Below are 25175 nucleotides of genomic sequence, written 5' to 3'. Positions count from 1 at the left end.
GGAGAAGGGCCTTAGTCAGGGAGGTAACTAAGAACCCGATGGTCACTCTGAAAGAGCTACAGCGTTTCTCTTTATAGAGAGGACAACCTTCCAGAAGAACAACCATCTCTGCAGCACTCCACAAATCAGGACTACAGTGAAGCATAGTGTTTGATGTTTTTCAGTTGCAGGAATTGGCAGACTAGTCGAGATCGAGGGAAAGATGAATGCAGCAATGTACAGAGACGTCCTTGATGAAAACCTGTTCCAGAACACTCTGGATCTCGGACTGGTGTAAATTACTGACGGTTCATCTTTCAATGGGACAACAACCCTAAGCACACAGACTTGAACCTGATCGAACACCTCTGGAGAGATCTGAAAATGGCTGTGCACTGCCGCTCCCCATCTAACCTGAATGGGAGAAACTGCCGAAAAATAGGAGTACAAAGCTAGTAGCATCATACTCAAAAAGACTTGAGGCTGTAATTGGTGCCAAAGGTGCTTTAACAAGGTATTGAGCAAAGGCTATGAAAACTTTTTTTTAATAGATTTGCAAAGATTAAAAAAAAACTTCTTTTACATGTGGTATTGTTTGTAGAATTTGCAGGAAAATAATAAATAATTCATTTGGAATAAGGTGAAGCGCTGTAAATACTTTCCAGATGCACTGTATTTGCAGTTGCATTTGTCACTCACTGGTTTCTCTCCAGATGGGCAGATACTCATCCTGCTGAATATCCAGCATTAGCTCCAGGCCGTTTCCTGTGCCACCTTGCCTTACCCGCTTGGGTGATGTCTTGTTTCCATTAAACGTGTAACATTTCCCATACCGTGTATACACCTGCAGACCACAGACACAAAAATGTATCAGACATATTTGCACTACTGAAAACACCTCAACACCTGTGCTCCTCTGCCTAGTCACACACACCAAAATCATACAAAGGTGTTAGCAAATGGCACTTCAGTTCTCTTAGATCTCCTTACCACACCAGTGTCACGGATTGCAGGAGGGTGAGGAGCCTCAGGGAGAACAAATGGAATCCGGAATTTCAAACAAACAACTTTTAATGAATCAAAAGGGAGAACACAACCTCTTTACACTACATTAATGACTTTAAGACAAGACAAAGAAACTCAGAAAGGGAAGCACTATAAATACTAACCAAACGAGAAACTAATGAGGATAATTACTAGACACAGGTGAACAGAATAACCAATTAACTTAACAAGAACAGGAAACAGACCATAAAAGGAAAGACAGGAACTAAGGCTGGGGGAAAACACGGAACATGGATTGTGACAGTACCTCCCCCTCCCGGTAGGCGCGTCTCGCGCCGTGATGGAAACACCGGGGAGGGGGGGCGGGCGCCCTGGAGGCCGTTACGGAGCAGGACCTTGCTGGGTTGGGAAGGCCTCCAGGGCGGAACAGGAAGCCATGGCGGGTCAGGCGGCCACGGCCGGACAGGTAGTTCGGGTGGCCATGGTGGGTCAGGAGGCCACGGCCGGACAGGTAGTTCAGGTGGCCATGGCGGGTCAGGCGGCCACGGCCGGACAGGTAGTTCGGGTGGCCATGGTGGGTCAGGAGGCCACGGCCGGACAGGTAGGTCGGGTGGCCATGGCGGATCAGGAGGCCATGGCCGGACTGGCAGTTTAGGTGGCCATGGCTGGGTAGTCCCCGTGGCCCAGGCCTCGGTCCTCGGCCAGGCCACGTGGACTCGGGTTATATAGCCCCCCCCCAAAATTTTCTTTGGGAAATTTAACAGTTCATAGGGGGGAGGCTCTGGAAGGCTGGCCGGGATCAGCTGAGGCTCTGGACGGCAGGACGGGACCAGTTGAGGTTCTGGACGGCCGCATGGGACCAGCTGAGGATCTGGAAGGCGCTCTGGAGGAGCGGGCTCAGGACGGCGCTCTGGAGGAGCGGGCTCTGGACGGCGCTCTGGAGGAGCGGGCTCTGGACGGCTGGACGACCCCAGCGGAGATTCAGGAGGGCTGGGCGTCTCCAGAGGAGACACTGAAGGAGCTAGCTCTGGGCGAGCCGTCACTGGAGGGCGCTCTGGCGGCGCGGTCACTGGAGGGCGCTCTGGCGGCGCGGTCACTGGAGGGCGCTCTGGCGGCGCGGTCACTGGAGGGCGCTCTGGCGGCGCGGTCACTGGAGGGCGCTCTGGCGGCGCGGTCACTGGAGGGCGCTCTGGCGGCGCTGTCACTGGAGGGCGCTCTGGCGGCGCTGTCACTGGAGGGCGCTCTGGCGGCGCAGTCACTGGAGGGTGTTCTGGAAGGCTGGACGGGACCAGCGGGGTTTCAGGAAGGCTGGACGGGACCAGTGGAGGTTCAGGAAAGCTGGACAGGACCAGCAGAGGATCAGGAAGGCTGGGCGGAACCAGCGGAGATCCAGGAGAGAGGATTGGGGCCGTGAATTCCACAGGGAGAGCCATATCCAAAATGTCCATCGAGTCCTCTTTGGCCGGGCACTCCGAAGCATCGACCATCTTGGTCGGGAAATCAGGGGCTGTGGCCATCTCGGCCAGGAAATCAGGAACTGTGGCCTCTTTAAATAGAAACTCAGGAACTTTGGCCCTCTTGGCCGGGAAATGAGGTAATGTGGCCTTCTGGGCCGGGAAATCAGGAACATCGGCCAACCTGGCCGGGAAATCGGGAACTGTGTCCACCTCGGACGGGAAACCAGGAACTTCGGCCATCTCGGCCGGAAAATCAGAAAATGTGGCCACCTCGGTTGCTGACACTGGTTTAGCAGCCATCTTGCGTGCAGGTTTGGGCCTAGCGATCTCATTCACTGGGATAGACTTTGGGATTAGAGTGAGCTCGGAAAAATAAACTGATGGTACTAGGAGCACTGGAGGAACTTGGGGCGTCAGCAAATGAGTTGCGCCGGCATTCTCATCGACCTCACCCACCGTGAAGGATGAACCATCTAACAATAGGGCATGATCGATGTATTGTGCCAGGGTACCGGTGATTGTAGCTGCTGGTGCTTGGAGGAAAAGTGGATCATCCAGACCACTCCAGAACACAGACTTTAATGTCCCATCATTCCAAGGTACCTGGTGGGCAAGCGAGAGGAACTCATCAACATAAACCTCGATAGGACGACCATCTTGGGTTAGAGAGAGGATTTGCTCGGTCGGATCAAAACTGGAGCTCATGATGCTATTATCTGTATGGTCTTGTCTTCTGTCACGGATTGCAGGAGGGTGAGGAGCCTCAGGGAGAACAAATGGAATCCGGAATTTCAAACAAACAACTTTTAATGAATCAAAAGGGAGAACACAACCTCTTTACACTACATTAATGACTTTAAGACAAGACAAAGAAACTCAGAAAGGGAAGCACTATAAATACTAACCAAACGAGAAACTAATGAGGATAATTACTAGACACAGGTGAACAGAATAACCAATTAACTTAACAAGAACAGGAAACAGACCATAAAAGGAAAGACAGGAACTAAGGCTGGGGGAAAACACGGAACATGGATTGTGACAACCAGCACCTTATGATGTATCCATTATCGAAGCAGCAGCATCTTTCTCTTATTTTGACTCTCTTTTCTGCCTCCTCTAAGTAAGCCTGGTGAGAAGCTTGTTTTTCCCAAGAAACAAAAAATAAGATAATTGTAACTTTTGGTCTCACATTTATATAACCTTTTTTCTCAAAATTACAAGTTTACATCTTGCAATTCTGGCTTTTTTTCTCAGAAATCTGAGTTTATGTCTCACAATTTTTTTCCTCATAATTGCTAGTTTATATGTCACAATTCATACGTCTCTTCTCCAAATTATGATTTTATACCTTGCAATTGCGAGTTAGCATCTTGCAAATTGGGGCCCGTATTTATCAAGCTTCTCAAAGTGCCATTTTAGTATAAAAGTATAAAAGCAAGTTACCAACTTTCTTAAAGCTACTGTAAGAATCACTCTTACTCTCCCAGTTATTTAAGACAGATTGAGAGGTCTCTCAAGTGGTTAGAAGTTGCCAGTAGCGGCTTGTGATGGCACTGAGGAGACAGAGATAAAATCGCAAATCTTTCAGTAGAAGAAGAATGTTTTTGAAATGTTTGACAACGAGCAGTTAATCATACGGTCTCGTTTGGACAGAGCAGTCATGATCTTTGTCAGAGACTTGGTGAGGGACGTCATATTACCACTAACTTTATGCAGCAATTTGTAATTAATGGTGGAAAACGTGTTTATCTTTCATTTCTAATGTGTATATCATAATGTATTCTCTTGAACATTCTTTATTGACAAATGTTTGTTGAATGTAAACTCTTAAGAATTTCACCATTCAATCTGAATTTACGAGAATGATCTTAAATAAGGAAATCTATACAGTGATTGGTCTATGTCGTCATCCAAAATCCCTAGTCTGGAACTCATGGACATCACCAGAGACTGGGTTTCCTCCTTTGTGATGCTTTGCCATGCCTTTACTGCAGCTGACTTCAGTTGTTGTTTGTTTGAGGGTCTTTCTGCCTTTAGTTTTGTCTTTTGAAGTGAAATGCTTGCTCAGTCAGATTGAAATCAGGAGATTGACTTGGCCGTTGCAGAATATTCCACTTTTTTTACCTTCAAAAACTCCTGGGATGCTTTTGCTGTATGTTTTAGGTCATTGTCCATTTATACTATTAAGCGCCGCTCAATCAACTTTGCTCCATTTGACTAAATCTGGGCAGAAAGTATATCCCTATACACTTCAGAATTCTTCAGGCTGCTTCTGTCCTCTGTCAAATCACCACTATACACCGGTAACCCAGTGCCACTGGAAGCCATGCATGCTCATGCCATTACACTGCTCCACCATGTTTCACAGATGATGTTGTATGCTTTGAATCATGAGCTGTTCCAAGCCTTCTCTATACTTTTTTCTTCCCGTCATTCTGATACAGGTTGATCTTAATTTCAGCCATCCAAAGAATGCTTTTCCAGAAGTGCATTGGCTTTTTTAGAAGTCTAATTTGGCTTTGTTTGCACCTTGTGGTGAACTCTCTGTATTTGCAGTTTTGCTCCAAAATCCTGTTTGTGGCACAGCAAAGTGTCATGAATCATCTCTAAGACTGACACTTAAGATTTACTACACTTCACTTAAATTACAACTGAAATGATAACTTAAGTTTAAGAGGCTTGATAAATACAGGCCCAGATCTTTTTCCTCTCCCAATTCTAAATGTAGGGTTGCCAGGTGTGCAAAATCCTGTGGACTAAAATATATCTCGCAACCTAAATTCTGAGTGTATTCTAAGAACATATTCGTCTTTTTCCCCACTAAAAATTGCAATTTTTAATTTTATTTAATTAAAAGTGTATTTCTTATAATTCTGAGAAAAAAAGTCAGAATTGCAAAAAAAGTCTGAATTACGAAATATAAACTTGAAATTGCAAAAAAAAAAAAAAAAAAACAGAATTATGAGATATAAATTCACATTTGAAAGAAGAAAATTCAGATTTTATTCTTGCAATTCTGACTTTATTTCTCACAATCTCACAATTCTTAGAAAAAAAAATCCTCAATTCAGAATTCAGAATTGTGAGATGATAAGTCACAATAACCTTTTTTTTATTTGTTATTTAGTGGTGAAAACGGGCTTCCATAGAATACACCTAAATTTGATTATGCATTTGCTGACTTTATTTCTCCCAAATGATGATGATGATGATGATGATCAGAAAGTCAGAATTGTAGGGTTGCCAGGTCTGTGAATTCCTGCGGACTAAATAATAACTCGCAGCATGAATTCGAAGTGTAGGGTTGCCAGGTCTGTGAAATCCCACAAATTATAAACAACCTGTGGCAACAGTCACTGCTTGGAATTAATGGAAACACTGGTTTATGTCTCATGATTTATGTTTTTTGTTTCTGCCATGGAATAAAATAATACATAAAAATAAATAAATGTAACTGTAACTGCAACCTTTTATCCTTCTGACTTTTTTCTCACAATTGCAAGTTTCTATCTTACAATTTATAAACTCGCAATTAGAGTTAACATCTCACAGTTCTGACTTTGTTCTCTACCAAACTAAGAGCTGTGAGATATAAATTTAGAATTGCAAGAAAAAAAAAGTCAGAACTGAGATAAAAAGTCACAATCTTATTTTTTATTGATTTATTTGTATTATTTATTATTATTTAACCCCGTAGCAGAGACAGTAGCTTACAGAGGTTTTCAGACAGCACACAAAGGAACTCCAGATGACTTTACCTCATATTGCAATCTTGCCGAAAAGCTATCAAGCAAAGCTTGATGCTGCTGCCCTGAGGAAACTCTTCTGCACCTTCTACTCCCTACTCAACCCTCCACCTACGCCTTCCTCTCTCTCTCTCTTTCTCCTGATGGCAAAAATAATATTGTGAACTTCCAAGTACTCCCACATCACACTGCTGCTACACTTACAGTTCAGATCACTTAGTTGTAGTGCACAACCTAGCATAAAGGTAGTCAAGGGTCAAGCTCCATCATTTATCCAATCCATGTAGACCGACGACTTGACTTTTATCTTGACTTTTTTTTTCATACTGGTATAAGAAAGCACTTGTTGTCTAGTAGATAGCTTTTCAAACTGCATGCATGCCATCTGTTGATAACAATGGTCCTGCACGTGATGCTAAAGCAATTTTGTAAGCTGCCCTGGATAGCAGCATCTGCTAAATGCCTAGAATGTAAATATAAGAGAACACACTTCCTTCTTCAAAAGACCAATTTAGTTTGTTGAAATAGCTTTCACATTGTACAAAATACTGTGCACATCTGTCACTCAAACACAGATTTTCAGATAAACACAAACACACAAGACATCAATTATTTTATATCTACCCAGTATAGCGGCAATTTTGCCAATGTCATGCTGGTTAGGGTTTTATTTATTTCTTTATTTGTTTCAGTGCATGAAACCTTTCCCCCAAAGAAAATCAAATACTCATATTGAGCAGAAGCCTTCCCACAAATCATTCTGATATCAGACATGGGGGTGTAAAAGTCTAATATGACCAGAGATTGTTCATAAAACAGATGTAGCCGATAGAGGTGACACCATTATGTAAATGTACACAAACACTGTGTACATGACTAACAGACCAACTGTGTAAGACCAGATACACATCACATACAGTACAACCTTTTTGTCAAGTAAAATGTCGATAGATAGATAGATAGATAGATAGATAGATAGATAGATAGATAGATAGATAGATAGATAGATAGATAGATAGATAGATAGATAGATAGATAGATAGACAGATCTATTATATCTCACAATTCTGAGAAAAAAAGTCAGAATTAACTAAATAAAAACTTGAAATTTCAAGAAAAAAGTCAGAATTGTGAGATACAAAAAATAAAAAGAAAATTATCTCGCAATTCTGACCTATTTCTCGCAATTGTGAGTTTATATCACACATATCACACAAAACTCAGAATTATGAGTTTATATTTTGCAGTTCTGACTTTTATAACTCACAATTGCTAGTTTATATCTCGCAATTCTGACTTTATAATTTGCAGTTACTTTTTATTCAGAGAATTGTTTTATTTGCGAAAAAAAAAAATCTTGCGATTCTGGCTTTTTTTCTCACAATTGTAAGTTTATATTATGAAATTTTGAGAAAAAAAGTCAGAATTGTGAGTTTATATCTCGCAATTCTGACTTTATGACTCACAGTTGTACGTTTATATCACGCAATTCTGATTAAAAAAGCCAGAATCTATATCTCGCAATTCTGATTTTATAACTTGCAATTGAGTTTATATCACAAACTTCTGAGAAAAAGTCAGAACTGCAAGAAAAAAGCAAATTATGAAATATAAACTTAAAATCACAATAAAAAAGTCAGAATTGTAAGATACAAACTTGCATTTGCGAGAATTTTTTTTTCTCGTAATTCTGACTATTAAAATGTCGCAATTCTAACTTTTTTCACAATTGTTTATATCATGCAATTCTGACAATTAAAATGTCGTAATTTTGACTTTTTTCTCACAACTGTGAGTTTATATCATGCAATTCTGGGAAAAAAAGGCACAATTGTAAGTTTATATCACGCAATTCTGATTAAAAAGTCAGAATTGTGAATTTATATCTCACTATTCTGATAAAAAAAAAGTCAGAATTGTGATTTATATCTCGCAATTCTGACTTTATAACGCGCAATTGAGTTCATATCATAAAATTCTGAGAAAAAAGTCAGAACTGCAAGAAAAAAGCAAATTATGAAATATAAACTTAAAATCACAATAAAAAAAGTCAGAATTGTAAGATACAAATTTGCATTTGCGAGAAATTTTTTTTTTCGTAATTCTGACTATCAAATGTCGCAATTCTGACTTTTCTCACAATTGTTTATATCATGCAATTCTGACTATTAAAATGTCATAATTCTGACTTTTTCTCACAACTGTGAGTTTATATCATGCAATTCTTGGAAAAAAAGGCACAATTGTAAGTTTATCACGCTATTCTGATAAAAAAAAGTCAGAATTGTGATTTATATCTCGCAATTCTGATTTTATAACTCGCAATTGAGTTCATATAATAAAATTCTGAGAAAAAAGTCAGAACTGCAAGAAAATAGCAAATTATGAAATATAAACTTAAAATCGCAAGAAAAAAGTCAGAATTGTGAGATACATACGTGCATTTGTGAGAAAAAAATGTAATCTTGCAATTCTGACTTTTTTCTCACAATTGTGAGTTTATATCATGCAATTCTGAGAAATAAGTCAGAATTGTGAGTTTATATCTCGCAATTCTGACTTCAAGTTTATATCTTACAATTATAAGAAAAAAGAATTGTGAGATAAAAAGTTGCAATAACCTTTTTTTATTTAACCTTTTTTATCAAAGTATTTTAAAGACATTACATAAAGACCTTAAATAATCAAAAAAAAAAAAAAAACTGTGGAAAATGGGCATCCAATGTCCCCTTTAAATAAAGACTGAAGGAGTTGTCGGAAACTTAGTGATGGATAGAACTGCTCACATTTATTCCATTTAAAACATTAACCTGTATCATGATTCTTGTTTTCCTTCAGCAAATTTAACCCATCTTATAATGATAAACAAAAAGTTTGTTGTAAATTTAAGATTTTTTTTACAATCATATTTTTGACATTTGACAGGTGACAGGAGACTTTTTAAGGACCCACGGGGACCTTTGGGTATTTTGAAAAATCAATGTTTTTTTTCCTCTAACCACTGCCTTTGACGAGTAATCAGCTACATGACAAATGTTACCAGGAACTAAGTGCCCAGAAGCCAAGATGGCAGCATCCAGGTCACATACCTCTGAGGGCCCTGCAATTGCTGGCCAACTGCCATTAAGATGAATGGGAATGTTAATAGAAAGCTTTCTTCAGGCATTATTTAGACTTCCTTGGACAGTGTATGAAATATGTACAAAAATATTGTGTAATTAGTTAAACTTCAGCTCTCTACGACTAGTCTCTTGTGTATGACCATGTTTGCGTGTAACATATGTTTATGTGTGACCTGCATATGTCTGGCCAGACAATTATGTGCATCTGTGGTAATCCAGAGTAAAACAGTGGGGATTAAACACTTCCTGCAGAAAGACAGAATATCAACCTAGCTACATTAATCTTTTACCATTGGATCACCCTTTTTGACAGACAAAAATATAGTCCATGCAGTCTGCAGTAGTATGTATGTGCCAAATTTATAGTTTGTATCACTTTTATCTCTGTACCAGTTTTCATATGTATCTGTCATCTTCCATTTCCTTGTCAAACTGCAGCTGATTTTCATTGCACACAGTTCTTCTTCAGGGATAGTGAAAGGACAGGAAAGAGAAGCTTAACCTAAGATTTAATTTAAAGGTCAGGAAAAGACCAAAAAAACAACCTTCATACAAATGCTATCCTCACTCTGGTATTTAACAAAATGATAAGTTAACTCCAGTAGCCTATTAAATAAAATACTAACCTCATGTAAACAAACAAATATGACATTTTAATAACATTTTTCACACACTGACAAAGGAGATATCGGATGCCCATTTTCCTTAAGTTGGTATGATTCTTTAGGGTCTTCATGAAATGTCTGTAACATACTTAGGTTAAAATTTCTCAGTGGTCGTGTAAAACACCCTGTTCACCTTGTCAAAGACAGCTCTGTTCACAGCGACCCATTTTGGTGCATGTCTCTTTAAATAATAATGAGCTACTGCTCACCCCACCCCTTTCTCCCATGTATCAACACAAGGCGTGTGAACTGCTGCCTTGGACTTCATATATGGCTTGGAGGTGGTCTTATTCAAATAGCCACAGTCAAGGCCGAAATTATTCATACCCCTGGCAAATTTTGACTTAAAGTTACTTTTATTCAACCAGCAAGTTTTTTTTTGACCGGAAATGACACAGGCTTCTCCCGAAAGATAATAAGACGATTTACAAGAGGCATCATTGTGGAAAAAATATTTCTCAGCTTTTATTTACATTTGAACAAAAAGTGTCATGTCCAAAATTATTGTTCTATACCATTCAAAATAGTCCAAGCTGTTCTAAAGCATCCTAATTACCCTGATTCATTGGGAACAGCTGTTTTAACCAACTCAACAGGTAAAAAAACAGAAGCTCTCTGCTGTTGGTTTGTGGACAGTTATGGCTAAGACAAAGGAGCTCACTGAGGACCTGCGGCTGCACATTGTGGCTGCTCACAAGTCAGGAAAGAGCTATAAGACCACATCTAAATGTTTTGAAGTTCCAGTGGCTACAGTGCACAGTATTATTAAAAAATACAAGACGTTCCACACTGTGAAAAATCTCAGAGGATGTGGTCGGAGGCGACACCAAAGTGACACCTGTACTGGCCAGGAGGATAGTGAGAGAGGTAAAAAAGAATCCAAGGATCACCACCAAGGCCATCCTGATGAATCTGGGCTCTGTTGGTGGCAACATCTTAAGGCAGACAGTCCAACGGACACTGCACACCACTGGGTTCCATGGACGCAGACCAAGGAGGACACCACTTCTCCAGATAAGGCACACAAAAGCCCGCTTGGCCTTTGCAAATGCTCATCTGGACAAAGAAGAAGACTTCTGGTCTTCTGTTTTATGATCAGATGAAACAAAAATTTAATTGTTTGGCCACAATGATGTAGCCTTCATTTGGCGTAAAAAAAGGAGAAGCCTTCAACCCTAAGAACACCATCCCCACTGTCAAACATGATGGTGGGAACCTAATGTTTTAGGGGGTGTTTTTCAGCCGGTGGACCAAGGAACCTAATCACAGTAAATGGCACCATGAAAAAGGAGCAATACATCAAAATTCTCAGCAACAACATCTGGCAGTCTGCAGAGAAACTTGGCCTTGGGCACCAGTGGACATTTCAGCAGACACAGACTTAAATACATAGAAGACAGGGCGTGGCTACAAACGAGATAACAAGATGACGAGGGGGAAATACAAATATGAGCAAGACTAAACCAACTAATGCCAAACCAAAAGGGGGAGACAAGGACTAAAACATAATGACTAGAAACAGAGGGGGGGAAACACTGGGAAGACAGAACAGACTAAAATCCTGACATTACCCCCTCCCCCTCCCCCCTCCCCGAAGGCGCATCTCGCGCCTAATAACATCCAAAGATGAGGGAGGGTGGGCGCCCTGGAGACCGCTAAACTGGAACACAAGACACAGGAGACACAGGATAAAAGGGTGTTCTCCAGGGCGGATCAGGGAGTTCAGGGGACCATGGCGAGCATAAAGCCAAGGAGGCCATGGTGGATCAGGAGGTTCATGAGGCCATGGCCGGGTAAACAGTCCAGGAGGCCATGGTGGGTCAGGGGGTTCGAGAAGCCATGGCCAGGCATACAGTCGATGAGGCCAATTTTCTTGGGGGAACCTAGGGCATAGTCCGCCCAGGAGAGTACGGAAGGGCGTGCTGGAGAAAGCGCCGGCTCTGGAGGATGCGCTGGAGGTGACGCTGGCTGTGGAGGGCACGCTGGAGGCGACTCCGGCTCTGGAGGGCGCTTTGACTCTGGAGGGAGCGCAGGAGAGAGCTCCGGCTCTGGAGGGCGCGCAGGAGAGAGCTCCGGCTCTGGAGGGCGATCTGGTGGCGCGTTCACAGGACGGCTGGGCGGAACCAGCGGAGACTCTGGGAGGCTGGGCGGAACCAGCGGAGATTCAGGAGGTGCTGCTTGACTTGCTTCAGGTGTTGCTGCTTGACCTGACTCAGGAAGTGCTGCCTGACTTGACTGTGCAGGAACTGCAGCTGTGACTTGACTTGACTGAGCCGGAACTGCAGCTGGTAGGGCGGCCGTGATGGTAGCAGACTCGGTGGCAGCCATCTTGGGTGCAGACTCTGACTTGGCGGTAGCCATCTTAGGTGCAGATTCCGACTTGGTGGTAGCCATCTTGGGTGCTGACTCTGACTTGGCGGTAGCCATCTTAGGTGCAGATTCCGACTTGGCGGTAGCCATCTTGGGTGCAGACTCTGACTTGGCATCTATCTTGGCCGGGGATTCAGGCTTGGCGGCCATCTTGGCCAGTGACTCAGGCTTGGCGGCCATCTTGGCCGGGGATTCAGGCTTGGCGGCCATCTTGGCCGGGGACTCAGGAACTGCGGCCATCTTGGCCGGGAACTCAGGAACTGCGGCCATCTTGGCCGGGAACTCAGGAACGGCGGCCATCTTGGCCGGGGACTCAGGAACGGCGGCCATCTTGCGTGCAGACTCTGATGTGGCAGCCATCTTGCTTGCAGACTCTGACGTGGCAGCCATCTTGCGTACAGACTCTGGCATGGCAGCCATCTTGCATACAGACTCTGGCATGGCAGCCATCTTGCTTGCAGACTCTGGCGTGGCAGCCATCTTGCTTACAGACTCTGGCGTGGCAGCCATCTTGCTTGCAGACTCTGGCATGGCAGCCATCTTGCTTACAGACTCTGGCATGGCAGCCATCTTGCTTACAGACTCTGGCGTGGCAGCCATCTTGCTTGCAGACTCTGGCGTGGCAGCCATCTTGCATGAAGATGCGGCGGCCATTTTGTGAGCTGACACTGGCTTGGCGGCTGATGGGCTTGAACGCGGAGAGGAAGCCGGCGGGCTTGAGTGCTGGGCGGCGGCCGGCAGACTAGAGCGCGGGGAGGAGGCCGGCCGCATCGGGCTGAGGACGGCGGCGGAACTCTGGAGGACGACTGGGGAAAGGAGACTGGGCTGGTGGTTCGATCTGTTGGAACGGTATGTGGAGGTTCTCGGCTTATGGCAGGCTGGCGCGATGTGCTGTGTTTGCGAGGGGACCGGAAGATGAGACCGACCAGGATTCGAAAATTCTTCAATATAGAATATAGAATCAGGTTGATTAGCTCGATCAAGGGGAAGTTACAAGAGGGAAGATCGCAGCGAATGGTCTCATCATCCAGCCCCAAAACAAACACAGCACCAAGAGCAGCCTCGTGCCAGCCTACCTGATGGGAGAGCTCGATGAAGTCTTCCACATATCGCTCCAACTCACGGCCACCTTGCCTCAGAGTCTCCTCAGAGCTGCCTCAGCCCGACTCATATTCTTGTTGGGTCTGTCGATCTGTCACAATATTGCACGATGAGGAGTGTAGATGATGAGGCAGAAACCGGAGTAAAATAAACACTGATATTTAATATGAAAATAAACGTAGAACTAAGAGCAAAACAGACAGAAGCAACACTATCGACGGACAATGGGGAGTGAGCAGACACAGACTTAAATACATAAAAGACAGGGCGTGGCTACAAACGTTCATTTTTGCATGAACTATACCTTTAAGACGCATGAGGTATAAAGACTGAATCAGGTTATGCATAGCTGCAGAAGTGTGGGTATGAAAAACAACATGACTAACTCTCATGTAAGATACAAAGAGATGGATGTGAGATGCATATTTCATGAGTAATCTGCTAACTAGATAGAAGTACCGTGTGAATGTATTCCGGTGAGAAGTAGTTCAGGTTCAAAGAAAAGAGAGAAATAAAACAACAGAGAGAAAGTCTAAGAGTAAGATTAAGAAAGAGAGTGTGACAGAGCGCGTGTGTGTTCTTACATTAATTCTTTCTGACAGCAGACTTATGTGTAGTCTTTAATTGTGCCTGCGGCAATGCTTGTTATTGTTACTGAGCGATTTTCATTCTGGGTGTATGTGAAGGTACTGCTGACGATAAATACATATCACAACACAAATGTGTCACTACACACCTCAAACTGCACAACGAAGCCCAGACTGCATTGTTTTTTGAGTCCTAATAATGATTTTTTACTTACACTGTCAAAAATTAAGGCAATGGCATGGAAGAGACATTTTGGGTTCCCTAAATCCATCACTGAATTGCTCTTACAAGAATAATTTTTAAACATTTTGAAAAAATATAAACTGTAAAACTGTTTGCACTGCAAACCAGTGTGTTCATAATTAAGATAATACATTAAAATAATATGGCAAGACACACCAATTTGCAATATCAAGCAGCAAAATGAGCTGTTTTGTACAGCTTAAAATAGCTGGACCCAGATGAGACCGGAAGCCAGACCTTACAAGAATAATAAGGTGGATAAAAAGCAGTTTGTGGAATAAAAAGGTTCCATAGATGTTAAAGTCTCTTCATGAACCATATGGCAATAAAGAACCTTTATTTTATAGAGTTCATTCTGTGCTGTTTCCTCAGAAAGTCTTAAAGAACGGCTTTCCCTTTGGTACTGTTTACTATATTTAAACATATTACTGTAATACAATGTAGATCATTTTTATAAATTTTTAAACACTGTTTTTATGGTTATGACAAGTTAATTGGTTAAATGTAGTTTCTAAAAGCAGGCAGAAGTGAACACAGGAGATATATGGATTCTGTGTGTGTGTTACTAACAGGGTATCATTGTTGCCAGTAGGTCTGCCTCAGGCATTGTCTTTCATTTGCAATTTCCCGTTTCTAATTAACTCCTCACAATTGTTAACACAGCATCGCATTCCTAAGCTCTTTATTAAAAGCTGTTTTTTTTTTTTTTTCATTCAATTCAGTGCAATTTAGCACAACTATTTTGGAGCATAATTTGTTTGTTTACACTCCTTTCAAAAAACTTTTAAAAGGTTACTAGCAAAGTCAGGGTTATATTATATTCATATCCAAACCATTTCAGACACTTATTTTTTTTTTAAACATTAATTAATTTTGTCCATTGGGACACAATGCAGGCTGGACTTAAAGGAATGGTTCACCCAAAAAATAAAAGTCTGTCACTATTATTTAAAATTGTATTAATGAAACCTTATACTGAACTGACTACTCAATAAAATAATTGTTTACACAATATATATATAAGCTGACATATATATATATATATATATATATATATATATATATATATATATATATATATATATATATATATAAGCTACCCAGCTAACAGGGAATGCTCCCACAACTTTCATTAACAATTTTTTTAATGAAAGGTATTTAAAGGTTAGGACAGAACAGTCTTAAAATAATGTTTTGTTGTAAAATAGGATGTTCTAAAAACGTTATTAATGGTGGATTTACATTCTTGTAACGTTAAGAGAAAACATTCTTATAACAACATTCTGGGAATGTTCTTTTGGTGTTAATTTGTACACAGTTGAGGTTCTTGTAGTGGTAAGAGAAAAAATTCTTATAAAAACAGTTTCGGAACGTTCTTTTGATGTTATTTGTACACGACTGAGGTTGTCATAATAGTAAGAGAAAACGGTCGTAGAACAACAGTCTCTGAACCTTTTTTGATGTTATTTGTACACGATTGAGGTTCTTGTAGTGGTAAGAGAAAACATTCTTATAACAACATTCTCAGAACGTTCTTTTGATGTTATTTGTACACAACTAAGGTTCTTGTAATGTTAAAAGACAAAGTTCTTATAACAAGAGCCTTGGAACGTTCTTTTGATGTTATTTGTACACGATTGAGGTTCTTGTAATGTTAAAAGAAAAAGTTTTTATAACAAGAGTCTCAGAACGTTGTTTTGATGTTATTTGTACACGATTGAGGTTCTCGTAATGGTAAAAGAAAACAGTATTAGAACAACAGTCTCTGAAGGTTTTCTTTTATGTTATTTGTACACGATTGAGGTTCTTGTAATAGTAAGAGAAAACGGTCTTAGAAAAACATTCTCGGAACGTTCTTTTGATGTTATTTGTACACGATCGAGGTTCTCGTAATGTTAAAAGAAAACATTCTTATAACGAAATTCTCTGAACTTTTTTTGATATTATTTGTACACAATTGAGATTCTTGTAATGTTAGGAGAAAATGTCTTAAAACAACAGTCTCGGAACGCTCTTATAATGTTTAAAGGATGTTTCCTATAGGGTTCTCATAACATAATGACAATGGCAGATTTGAATGTTCCTCAAACATTAAAAAACTGGACCGTTTGAACATTTACAAAACATTCAGAAATAATATTTTCATAACTTACCCCCACCATAAGTGGGAATGTTAGCAAAACGTTCTTGGAATACATTTTTGTTAGCTGGATATGTCCCTCCATTAAAATGGCAAGCACATTTGAGCATGTTTACTATATTTGATATTCTCTATGTATGTGCATTGATCATAGTTCATATGTGAATAAAAGCCTACACTAAACCTTTTCATCATATAAAGTAATCATATCTCTTCAGAAGACTTGAATTAAACTGCATGATTCATATGAATTACTTTTACGGTGTTTTTATGAACTTTTTGAACCATTAAAATGCTGGTGGAATTGACTTGGAGGGACAGAAAATTTTTGAAGATAAACAAATGTCTAATGGTTAGGAATAACATGGGGGTAAGTAATTAATTACAGATTTTTACAACCTAAAATTAAATTTAATAAAATTTTTAAAAATACTGAAAGTCACTTCACTTTTTATTTTATCGCACATCCTCCTAAAACAGATAAACAAACACACACAAGCATGTACACATATCCACAGCCATGCAGTCCTGCCTCAGGTTTTCTGCTCCAGTGATCTGAACAACTGTAATGAAACGGTAGTTCCATTCCATGTTCTCTGAAACCCTCCACAGACACAGATATGTTCACCAGCTGCTCGACTGCCCACAGATTTGTGGAGACGTTATTGAGCCCTGTGATTCTAAAAAGAATCTGTCTTTCACTCTTTCCCCTGCCTATAACGTACACAAGTCACGAGGATGCCAGAAAGCACCCAAACGAAAGCATTCATCACCATTCACTGCTTCAATTGGATGCACACTGAGGTACAGACCCAATTTACCATGATGAAAATGAATGTGGATGTGCAATTAAAGTTTAGATTTGTGAACGTTCATGGCCATGCAAGTAGTTTTGTAGTGTAAGTCGGGTTTACATTCACATGATTTGGGTCCCCAGTGAGAGTCACGGCAGAAATGTGCGAGTCAGACATGTCTAAGTAGGCATATCTGATTAATTAAAGACTGTTTTAATTAATGAACACCATTAGGCTAAAAGCTGGAACGTCTGAGGAGAACAACACACAGTACACTGGAAGTGAACAACCTTGAGATTTTTGTCACAAAGAGGCAGGGAAGTGTATACACGCACTGCCTTTCTTTGTATGATTCATTAAAAAAAATCCCTTTTTTTTATTTGTAGCTAATTCTACAAAGCAAACCAGTAATCAATTGCAGCGCAACTGCAGCACAAGCCTTCTGGCCCCATTCTGCTTGAGTGGGCTAACTGTCAATCATGTCTGTCCATCATACACACCATCTGCAAAGCATGTAAGTTCCTGAGAATCTGCTGGAATATGTGTGTTTGCTCAGCTTCAGGTTAGTTATATTGACCTGTTTCATTTTCCACCAGTGTGTGTATGTTTAAAGCTGAAGGTTATATGGAATCTGTTCCATCACTCTCTCGACCTCATGCTGGGGTTAATCAATGCACAACATCACATTTAATGATCGCTTGATTGATCCCCTGCTGAGGTTAGAACCTCTCTGTCTCTCTGCCATCCTGACTCACACATCACGCTGTGTTTAGCACTGCATCTGCTTGTCTTATATACAGCGTGTGCTTTATACATACAGAAAATGCTCCCAATGTGTTTCTTTAATGATAAATGTGCATTGGTATTTATTTGGTATTATTATATTTATCTGCACTACTGTTTAAAAGTTTGGGGTTGGTAAGATTTTTCAATGTTTTTGAGCAAAGTCTTTCATGCTTACCAATGCTGAATTTATTTGATACCATAGAAATACAGTAAAAAAAAATTTTTAAATTTGAAATAACTGCTTTCTGTTATTACTTTTTTAAAAATATAACTGGTTTTTATGTATAATTTGGATGATCCTTCAAAAATCATTTTGATATGCTGATTTGGTGCTCAAGAAACTTATCAATCTTGAAAACAGATGTTCTGCTTAATATTTTGTGAAAACGGCAACTTTCCTTTTGCAAAGACCCGCACTCCTTAGTTACTGTTGCTTTGTACGAAAAGTCACAGCACTCTTACACGCAGGTTGCCAGGTCCGCGGTATCCCTGCAGAATTGGGCTACTTTAACACTTTTGCCACAGGTTGTTTTTATATGTCTGAAGGTTGGAGTGACCCCAGTAATGTGATAAAATCCAAATTTTACTAGGGGAACTCTGCTAAAAAACATAAATTTTACCCCAGGAATGCATTTTTTGACCAAGGGACTTCTCTGAAATGTGATTAAGCTAGTTTTGAGTAGCAATTGGGCGGGATTTGTTATCAAAACCTGGCAACCCTGCTCACACCACATATCATGTTGTCACATAGTGAAAACTACATTGTGGCGCAAAGAGAAAAACTTACAAAGCCCCCAACAGACAAGACAGAGCAGGACACTTTTGGTATAAAACAAAGTCTCTGCTACTAAATATTGTAATTTTTTAAGCAATTCAAACAATACATATCATTTTGTGGGTCTTTAACAGTCACACTAAGAAATACATTTGCAAAAAATGTATATATATATATATATTTATTGTTAAAATTGTGTTCCTAAGACCACACTAAGCAACTTTTCAGGGTTTTTATTTTATTTTATTTATTTATTTATTTTTGCAGAAGACCCATTCAACCAGAGTTAAAAAATATGAGTTTTTTATTTGTGAAACTGAAGTAGAATAGACAGTTAACAATACCCACGATTTTATATTTAAAAAAAACCTGTTTCAACACTAATATAGGCCTAATAGAAATCTAATAATTTAAAGTAAATAAACCAATACATCAAAACAAAATAATGATAATAAAAACAAACAGTAAAATAATGATTAAAATACATTACTAATGAAAAAGGTTGGAAATGAACTTTCCAGGAGAGTGGGTCCCCTGGAGCAGGATTGAAGACCTCTGCATTAAAGGGTTAATGTGCCATGACAGATAACTATAGCACCTCAGTTCAAGCGGCACGTGAACTGATCATCTCATCCTCTTTACTAGTTATAGCACAAAATAAACATGAATGAACATCAGAAGATATCTTGTTTCAACCAAGAGAAGACGTCAATACATTTTTCAAGTTTCAAGATCTCCTCTCCTGTTTTGTTTGTCAGACAAAATGGCAGATTTAACGTTGCGATTGGTCAGATCACTTGTCAATCAAACTCCCTGCAAAAGGTAAATTCTGTGATAAATAGAAGGTTTAAAAGAATTGCATTCCCTAAAACAGATCTTTTTTAGTAACATTAGGCCTATAAATGTCTTTACTGTCGCTTTTGATCAATAAGCATGCTCCTTTGAAAACAATAAGAGTTAAAGGCAGGCATCTTCCTTGGATTAACTCAAATTTGATTAATCTTTTCAAGCAAAGGGATAAGGCTTGGACTATATATCGCAAAACTAAATTGCCAGAGGACTGGGAATCTTATAGACAGCTTAGGAATATGTGTAAAACCAAGACAAGAAATGCAAAATCTAATTACTATAATGATTGTTTTTCTCAAGATTTTCGTAACCCCAGACATTTCTGGAACCATTTAAATAACGTTTTAAATAAGAGAAACAAAACCTCTTTAAAAGAGATAATAATCAATAATGAACATATTTCTGATCCTATTCAGATATCTTATGCGTTTGATAATTATTTTACTTCCATAGGTACTCATTCTACTATTAAATATTCTGATACCTTCTCTTCTAGTGGCTGTTTAAATCAGCTATTTTCTTTCAGTAAAATTTCTCCCTCTGATACTTTAAAAGCAATACGTGGGTTAAAAGAATATAGTTCACCTGGTCCAGATGGTTTGGAAGCTAAATTTGTTAAACTAGCTTCTCACATCTTAATGTATCCTTTGACTGATTTATTTAATCTATCTTTATCTTCTTGTTCAATGCCTTCCATATGGAAATGTGCTAAGACTATTCCTCTTTTCAAAAGTGGTGACCCATCTGATTTGAATAATTACCGTCCAATTTCTATTATTTGTACTGTAGCAAAGGTTTTTGAGAAATTAATTTTCAATCAAATATCTAATTATATTAATCAGTTTAATATTTTGTCCCCATTTCAGTCAGGTTTTAGACCTAATTTCTCTACCACTACAGCTCTAATGAAATTCACCAGTGATTTGTTTACTTCTTCTGATAAATGTCAAACTACCGGTGCTATCTTTATCGATCTAAGCATTTAATATGGTGGATCATTATCTTCTGCTTGATAAGTTACATTCTATAGGTTTTGATCAAAACTCTCTTCTTTGGTTTAATTCGTATCTTCATAATAGACGACAATATGTTTCATTCCAAGGTTCAAACTCGGATTACTTGGTTGTTGATAAGGGTGTTCCCCAAGGATCAACCCTAGGTCCTTTGCTTTTTTGTTTATTTATTAACGACCTTCCCAAAATCTGCTTACATTCGTCTATTCAGCTTTATGCAGATGATAACGTTATTTATTTTTCTCATTCTGATACTTCATATATTCAGTCCTCTTTGCAGTTAGACTTTAACTCATTACAGAATTGGTTTTATAAAAATAAACTCATTCTTAACAAAAAGAAGTCCTGTAGTATGGTGTTTTCTAGAAGATGTCATCGTTCTCACTCTTTTGACTTAGATATTATTTTTAAAGATGGGTCACTCTTATGTAAAGTCGATCGATTCAAATATCTTGGTCTTTGGCTCGATCCTGAATTGTCTTTTAAGCATCACATTGACTTTATTACTAAAAAATCATATGGGTGTCTCGGTTCTCTTTATCTCTCAATTAATTGCTTTTCATTTCAAGTCAGGAAAAGATTAATCTCCCAATTAATTCTTCCTATTATTGACTATGCAGACATTATTTATCAAAATACTTCTGATACCAATTTAAAACCTTTAAACATTATTCATAATTCTTTATGTAGGTTTGTTTTGAGATGTCCTTATAGAACTCATCATTGTATGTTGTATGAAGCTCTTGGTTGGCTTCAACCTAAATCCCGAAGGCAATATCATTGGCTTCAGTTTCTTTTCAAGTGTATTTATTTTAATTTTCCTTCTTATTTAAAACAGTTTTTAGTTTCATCTACATCTATTTATTCACTTCGTCATATGCAGTATCCACATTTTTTTATTCCTACAATCCTTACTGAAGTTGGTCGAAGGTCTTTTCAATATAAAGCTCCATATGATTGGAACAATCTTCCTTCTTCCCTTAAATCAATTACATCTTTTCATCTTTTTAGGATTAATTTAATATCTCACTTGAAAACAACCTGTTTATGTTTTTAACTTTAGGTTGAGAATTGTCTATAGGCAATATATATATTTATGTATATGTTATTTTTTTATTTTTTTTTTTCAAAAATGTTTTTTATTAATATTTCTGATAAACTACTTATTTATATTTGGGTTTTCATTACTGTACTAAAATGTATATTATTTTGTATGTACATGCTTTTTTTTTTTTTACATAGTTGTAGATTATGGGTGGGTGAATAGGGAAGTGAGCTGTGAATTTTTTGTATGTTTTTTTTTTGTTTATTACTTTTGTTGTATTTCGTATTGTTTTATGTATGCGTTATAGGGTCCCCCTCGAAAATGAGATGGAGCATCTCAAGGGGCTTTCCCTCAATAAATAAATTCAAATAAATTCAAATTTAATCCATCATTGCTGAATAAAAGCATTAATTTCTTTTTAAAAAATGACTTTTGAACGGTATCCACCTTTTTTATTATGTAAAAGTGGGCATTTGTAAATTGTATGCTGGTCTCATTTGTGTGCAGCTATTTTTAGCTGTACAAAACAGCTTGTTTTGCTACTTGATATTGCAGATTGGCATGTCTTACCATATTATTTTAATGCATTATCTTAATTATGAACACACTGGTTTATAGTGCAAACTGTCTTAACTGTTTACTGCACATAGTTATTCTTCTCGTTATTTCCCTAGAGCGGCTAATGAACCGAAAATCTCACCCATAAGCTTACTTCTGCGTTGAAGAAAAAGGTGAATACATATTAAACTATACGTTTATAGTACATAAATTAAATTGTAAGTACAAACATATACATATATTCAATTATAAATACAAAAAAAAAAGAAATGTATTGGCGAAAGGGGCATTTCTGATTCAAAACATTGCTTTAATACTAAGGTAAATGAAAGATCATTTTCATTTCAACGTGTCATGTGGACAATAGAGTACACACAAACAGCATGTGCTTTTGTTTACTCAAAATCATGATCTCCCATCGAAAAATCATAATGAGACTGTGCAAAACACTGATGAATTCTCATAACTTAATAACAATAAATGCCTCAAACTGAGTCTAAACAACTCATAATCAAAATGCGATTATACCTGTCTTGAGTGTGTCAAGCGTGAGTGTGTGTGTGTGTGTGTAGTTTATTCCTGTCATGGTGGGATTGAATCTCTCTGCGTCTTAATGTCCTAGAGCTGAATGTTTTGAAAATGTGCTCTCATTTTGCCTTGGGCAGTTTAAGACATCCTGGAACTCAGAAGCAGATGTTGCATCAGGCTGGAGGGCTTGTTTTTGGCTCATTTTTACTGCTCAGAAACATGCAGGTGTTGACAGAAATGCTACTAGTCTTTTAGATTAAATCAGATTTGGAGATATTGTTTGACCTGTTTGATTTTATTTACAGTGAGCTCTGTTTAGATGTGTTTACTTGCAGTCTGAAACAAGAGATTTGTCAATCTGGAAATAGAGACATGGCGAGATGTACAAAAACACCTCAGTGTCCCACTTTGAAACCACCTGGATCTCTCTCTCTCTCTCTCTTTTACTGCCTCTGTCTGTCGCTCTCTCTTCCTGTCCTTATAATGACCTCTCAGTGGGACAGCTTGCCATTACTCACATATCTGTCTGTGTTTGTTGTGTATTTTTGTGGCCATGTTTTCCTGAGCACAAAGATCAGCAATCATCTCATCTGTCAGTCTCAACCCTACAACCTTTCATTAAAGAGATAATGTCCCATCGATTGACGTAAAGGTTAGATCTAACAAAGTGTCAGTTACATCTCAATGTTTACTACACACATACTGCAGACCAGAAACAGCAGCAATAAAATTCTGCGCATGTATTGTCCTGTCTGTTGGAACCAACCATTCGGGACGCTGCACTGACATCACAGAGAATCAGCCTGGAGTCAAAAGAAATGTCAGCACTTCTGTCCTGTCGCTGAAAGGAGGGAGAATGAGATATGGACTGAGCACATGAATCACATCTGAGACTTTAACATATAAGACTATAAAATCTCCACATTTACTGCTGTATGCGTGGAAGATAACCAAAAAGAGCTCTGTGTTGCTTCAATTCCTTCTAGAGAATCGTATACTCATGTCTGCAGAGCAATGAACATTAAAACTGTCTGAATTTGTTGTGATCTGAAAATGATTTCCTTCAGCAATTTAAAACCTGTCTGAACAAGAGCGTTTTCCTCCGCATATCAGGAAACAGATCAAAGCACCCAATGACAGTGTGGAATCTTTTGTGCTTGTGTCGTGCATAATGCGTCTGCTTGGTGACAGGTCATTTCTGTGTAATTATGACAGCTGTGGTTGGTTATGGCCATTTGGGTGACAGAGGGTGTCAGCATACCGCAGCACCCGAACTGCCATATCTGTGATATAATAGGTTATTTACACTGATATCTAAAGGGGGGAAAGATTATAAAAAAGACAATGAGAAACAGCACAAAGAAAACAGATAAAACAAAGTAAATAGAAAAAAAGAGAGCAAGAGACAACACACTGTAAAAAACAAAACAAAAAAAAAAACACCGTGATGTGAAAGTTAATTTACTACAACTTGTTTTTAGTTTTCTTTTCTCATCTTCATCAATGATTTACTACTTTTAAAAAGGTTCCCTTTATGCACTACCTTCAAAGGTATTTTTATTTGATTTATTTTATTATTTTATTCTGTTTTGCTTTTATTTTTTAAAAGAAGTCTCTTTGCTCACTATGCATGCGGTTATTTTATGTATTTATCTTTTTTTTTTTTTTAAGTCTTTTAGGCTCACTAAGGATGCAGTTATTTATTTATTAACTGTGGAAAGACGTCAATACATTTTTCAAGTTTCAAGATCTACTCACCTGTCTGCTTTGTTTGTCAGACAAAATAGCAGATTCAACGTTATGATTGGTCAGATGGCCTGCAAATCAAACTCTCTGTAAAAGATCAATTCTGTGATAAATAGAAAGTTGCTAAAAAAAATTGCACTTCCTTGAAACAGAACTTTTTTTAGTTACATTATAGATATCGTTGCTGTTGCTGAATAAAAACCTTTAATTTCTTTTTTAAATTAATTATTTATAATCGGTTATTTATTTATTTTGGAAAGAAGTCTCTTATGCTGACTAAAGGTGCAGTTGTTTGATGAAAAATACAGTAAAAACAGTAATATTGTGAATTTATTTCAAATGCATTCATTATTTATTAAGCTGCTGTTTGGTGATTGCTTTTTTAAATAAATTTTAAAAAGTAATTTATTCCTGTGATGGCAAAGCTGAATTTTCAGCATTAATACATTGCCTTGATCTTTTGGCATATAAGAGGTCTTTGTACCATCAAAACATCCTGCTTCAAGTTTCATAGCTCAAAATGTCCTCCTCATTATAAACAAAGCATTTATGTAATCAAGCACCAAAAACAGCTTGTTTGGATCTGAGGTGCAAGGTAACGTCACCCAGACAAACATTTGCATAAACACTGCCTCCAGAGCAAGGCATCAACGAATAGTCAT

General features: G+C 38.7%; 1 protein-coding gene across 1 annotated transcript in view; it reads right to left on the bottom strand.

The window, feature by feature from the left end:
• The window catches only part of asic4b (acid-sensing (proton-gated) ion channel family member 4b), a 66045-nt gene that overhangs the window by 15850 nt on the left and 25020 nt on the right, over positions 1-25175 (bottom strand). The window contains exon 2 of the mRNA XM_073851542.1: positions 679-823. Coding sequence (XP_073707643.1) covers positions 679-823 — 145 coding nt within the window. The remainder of the gene's footprint in view (positions 1-678; positions 824-25175) is intronic.

Source organism: Garra rufa, chromosome 12 (genome assembly GCF_049309525.1).
Source record: "Garra rufa chromosome 12, GarRuf1.0, whole genome shotgun sequence".
Classification (NCBI taxonomy): domain Eukaryota; kingdom Metazoa; phylum Chordata; class Actinopteri; order Cypriniformes; family Cyprinidae; genus Garra; species Garra rufa.
The sequence above is the reverse complement of the archived record's forward strand: the minus strand, read 5'-3'. Positions and strand labels throughout refer to the sequence as shown.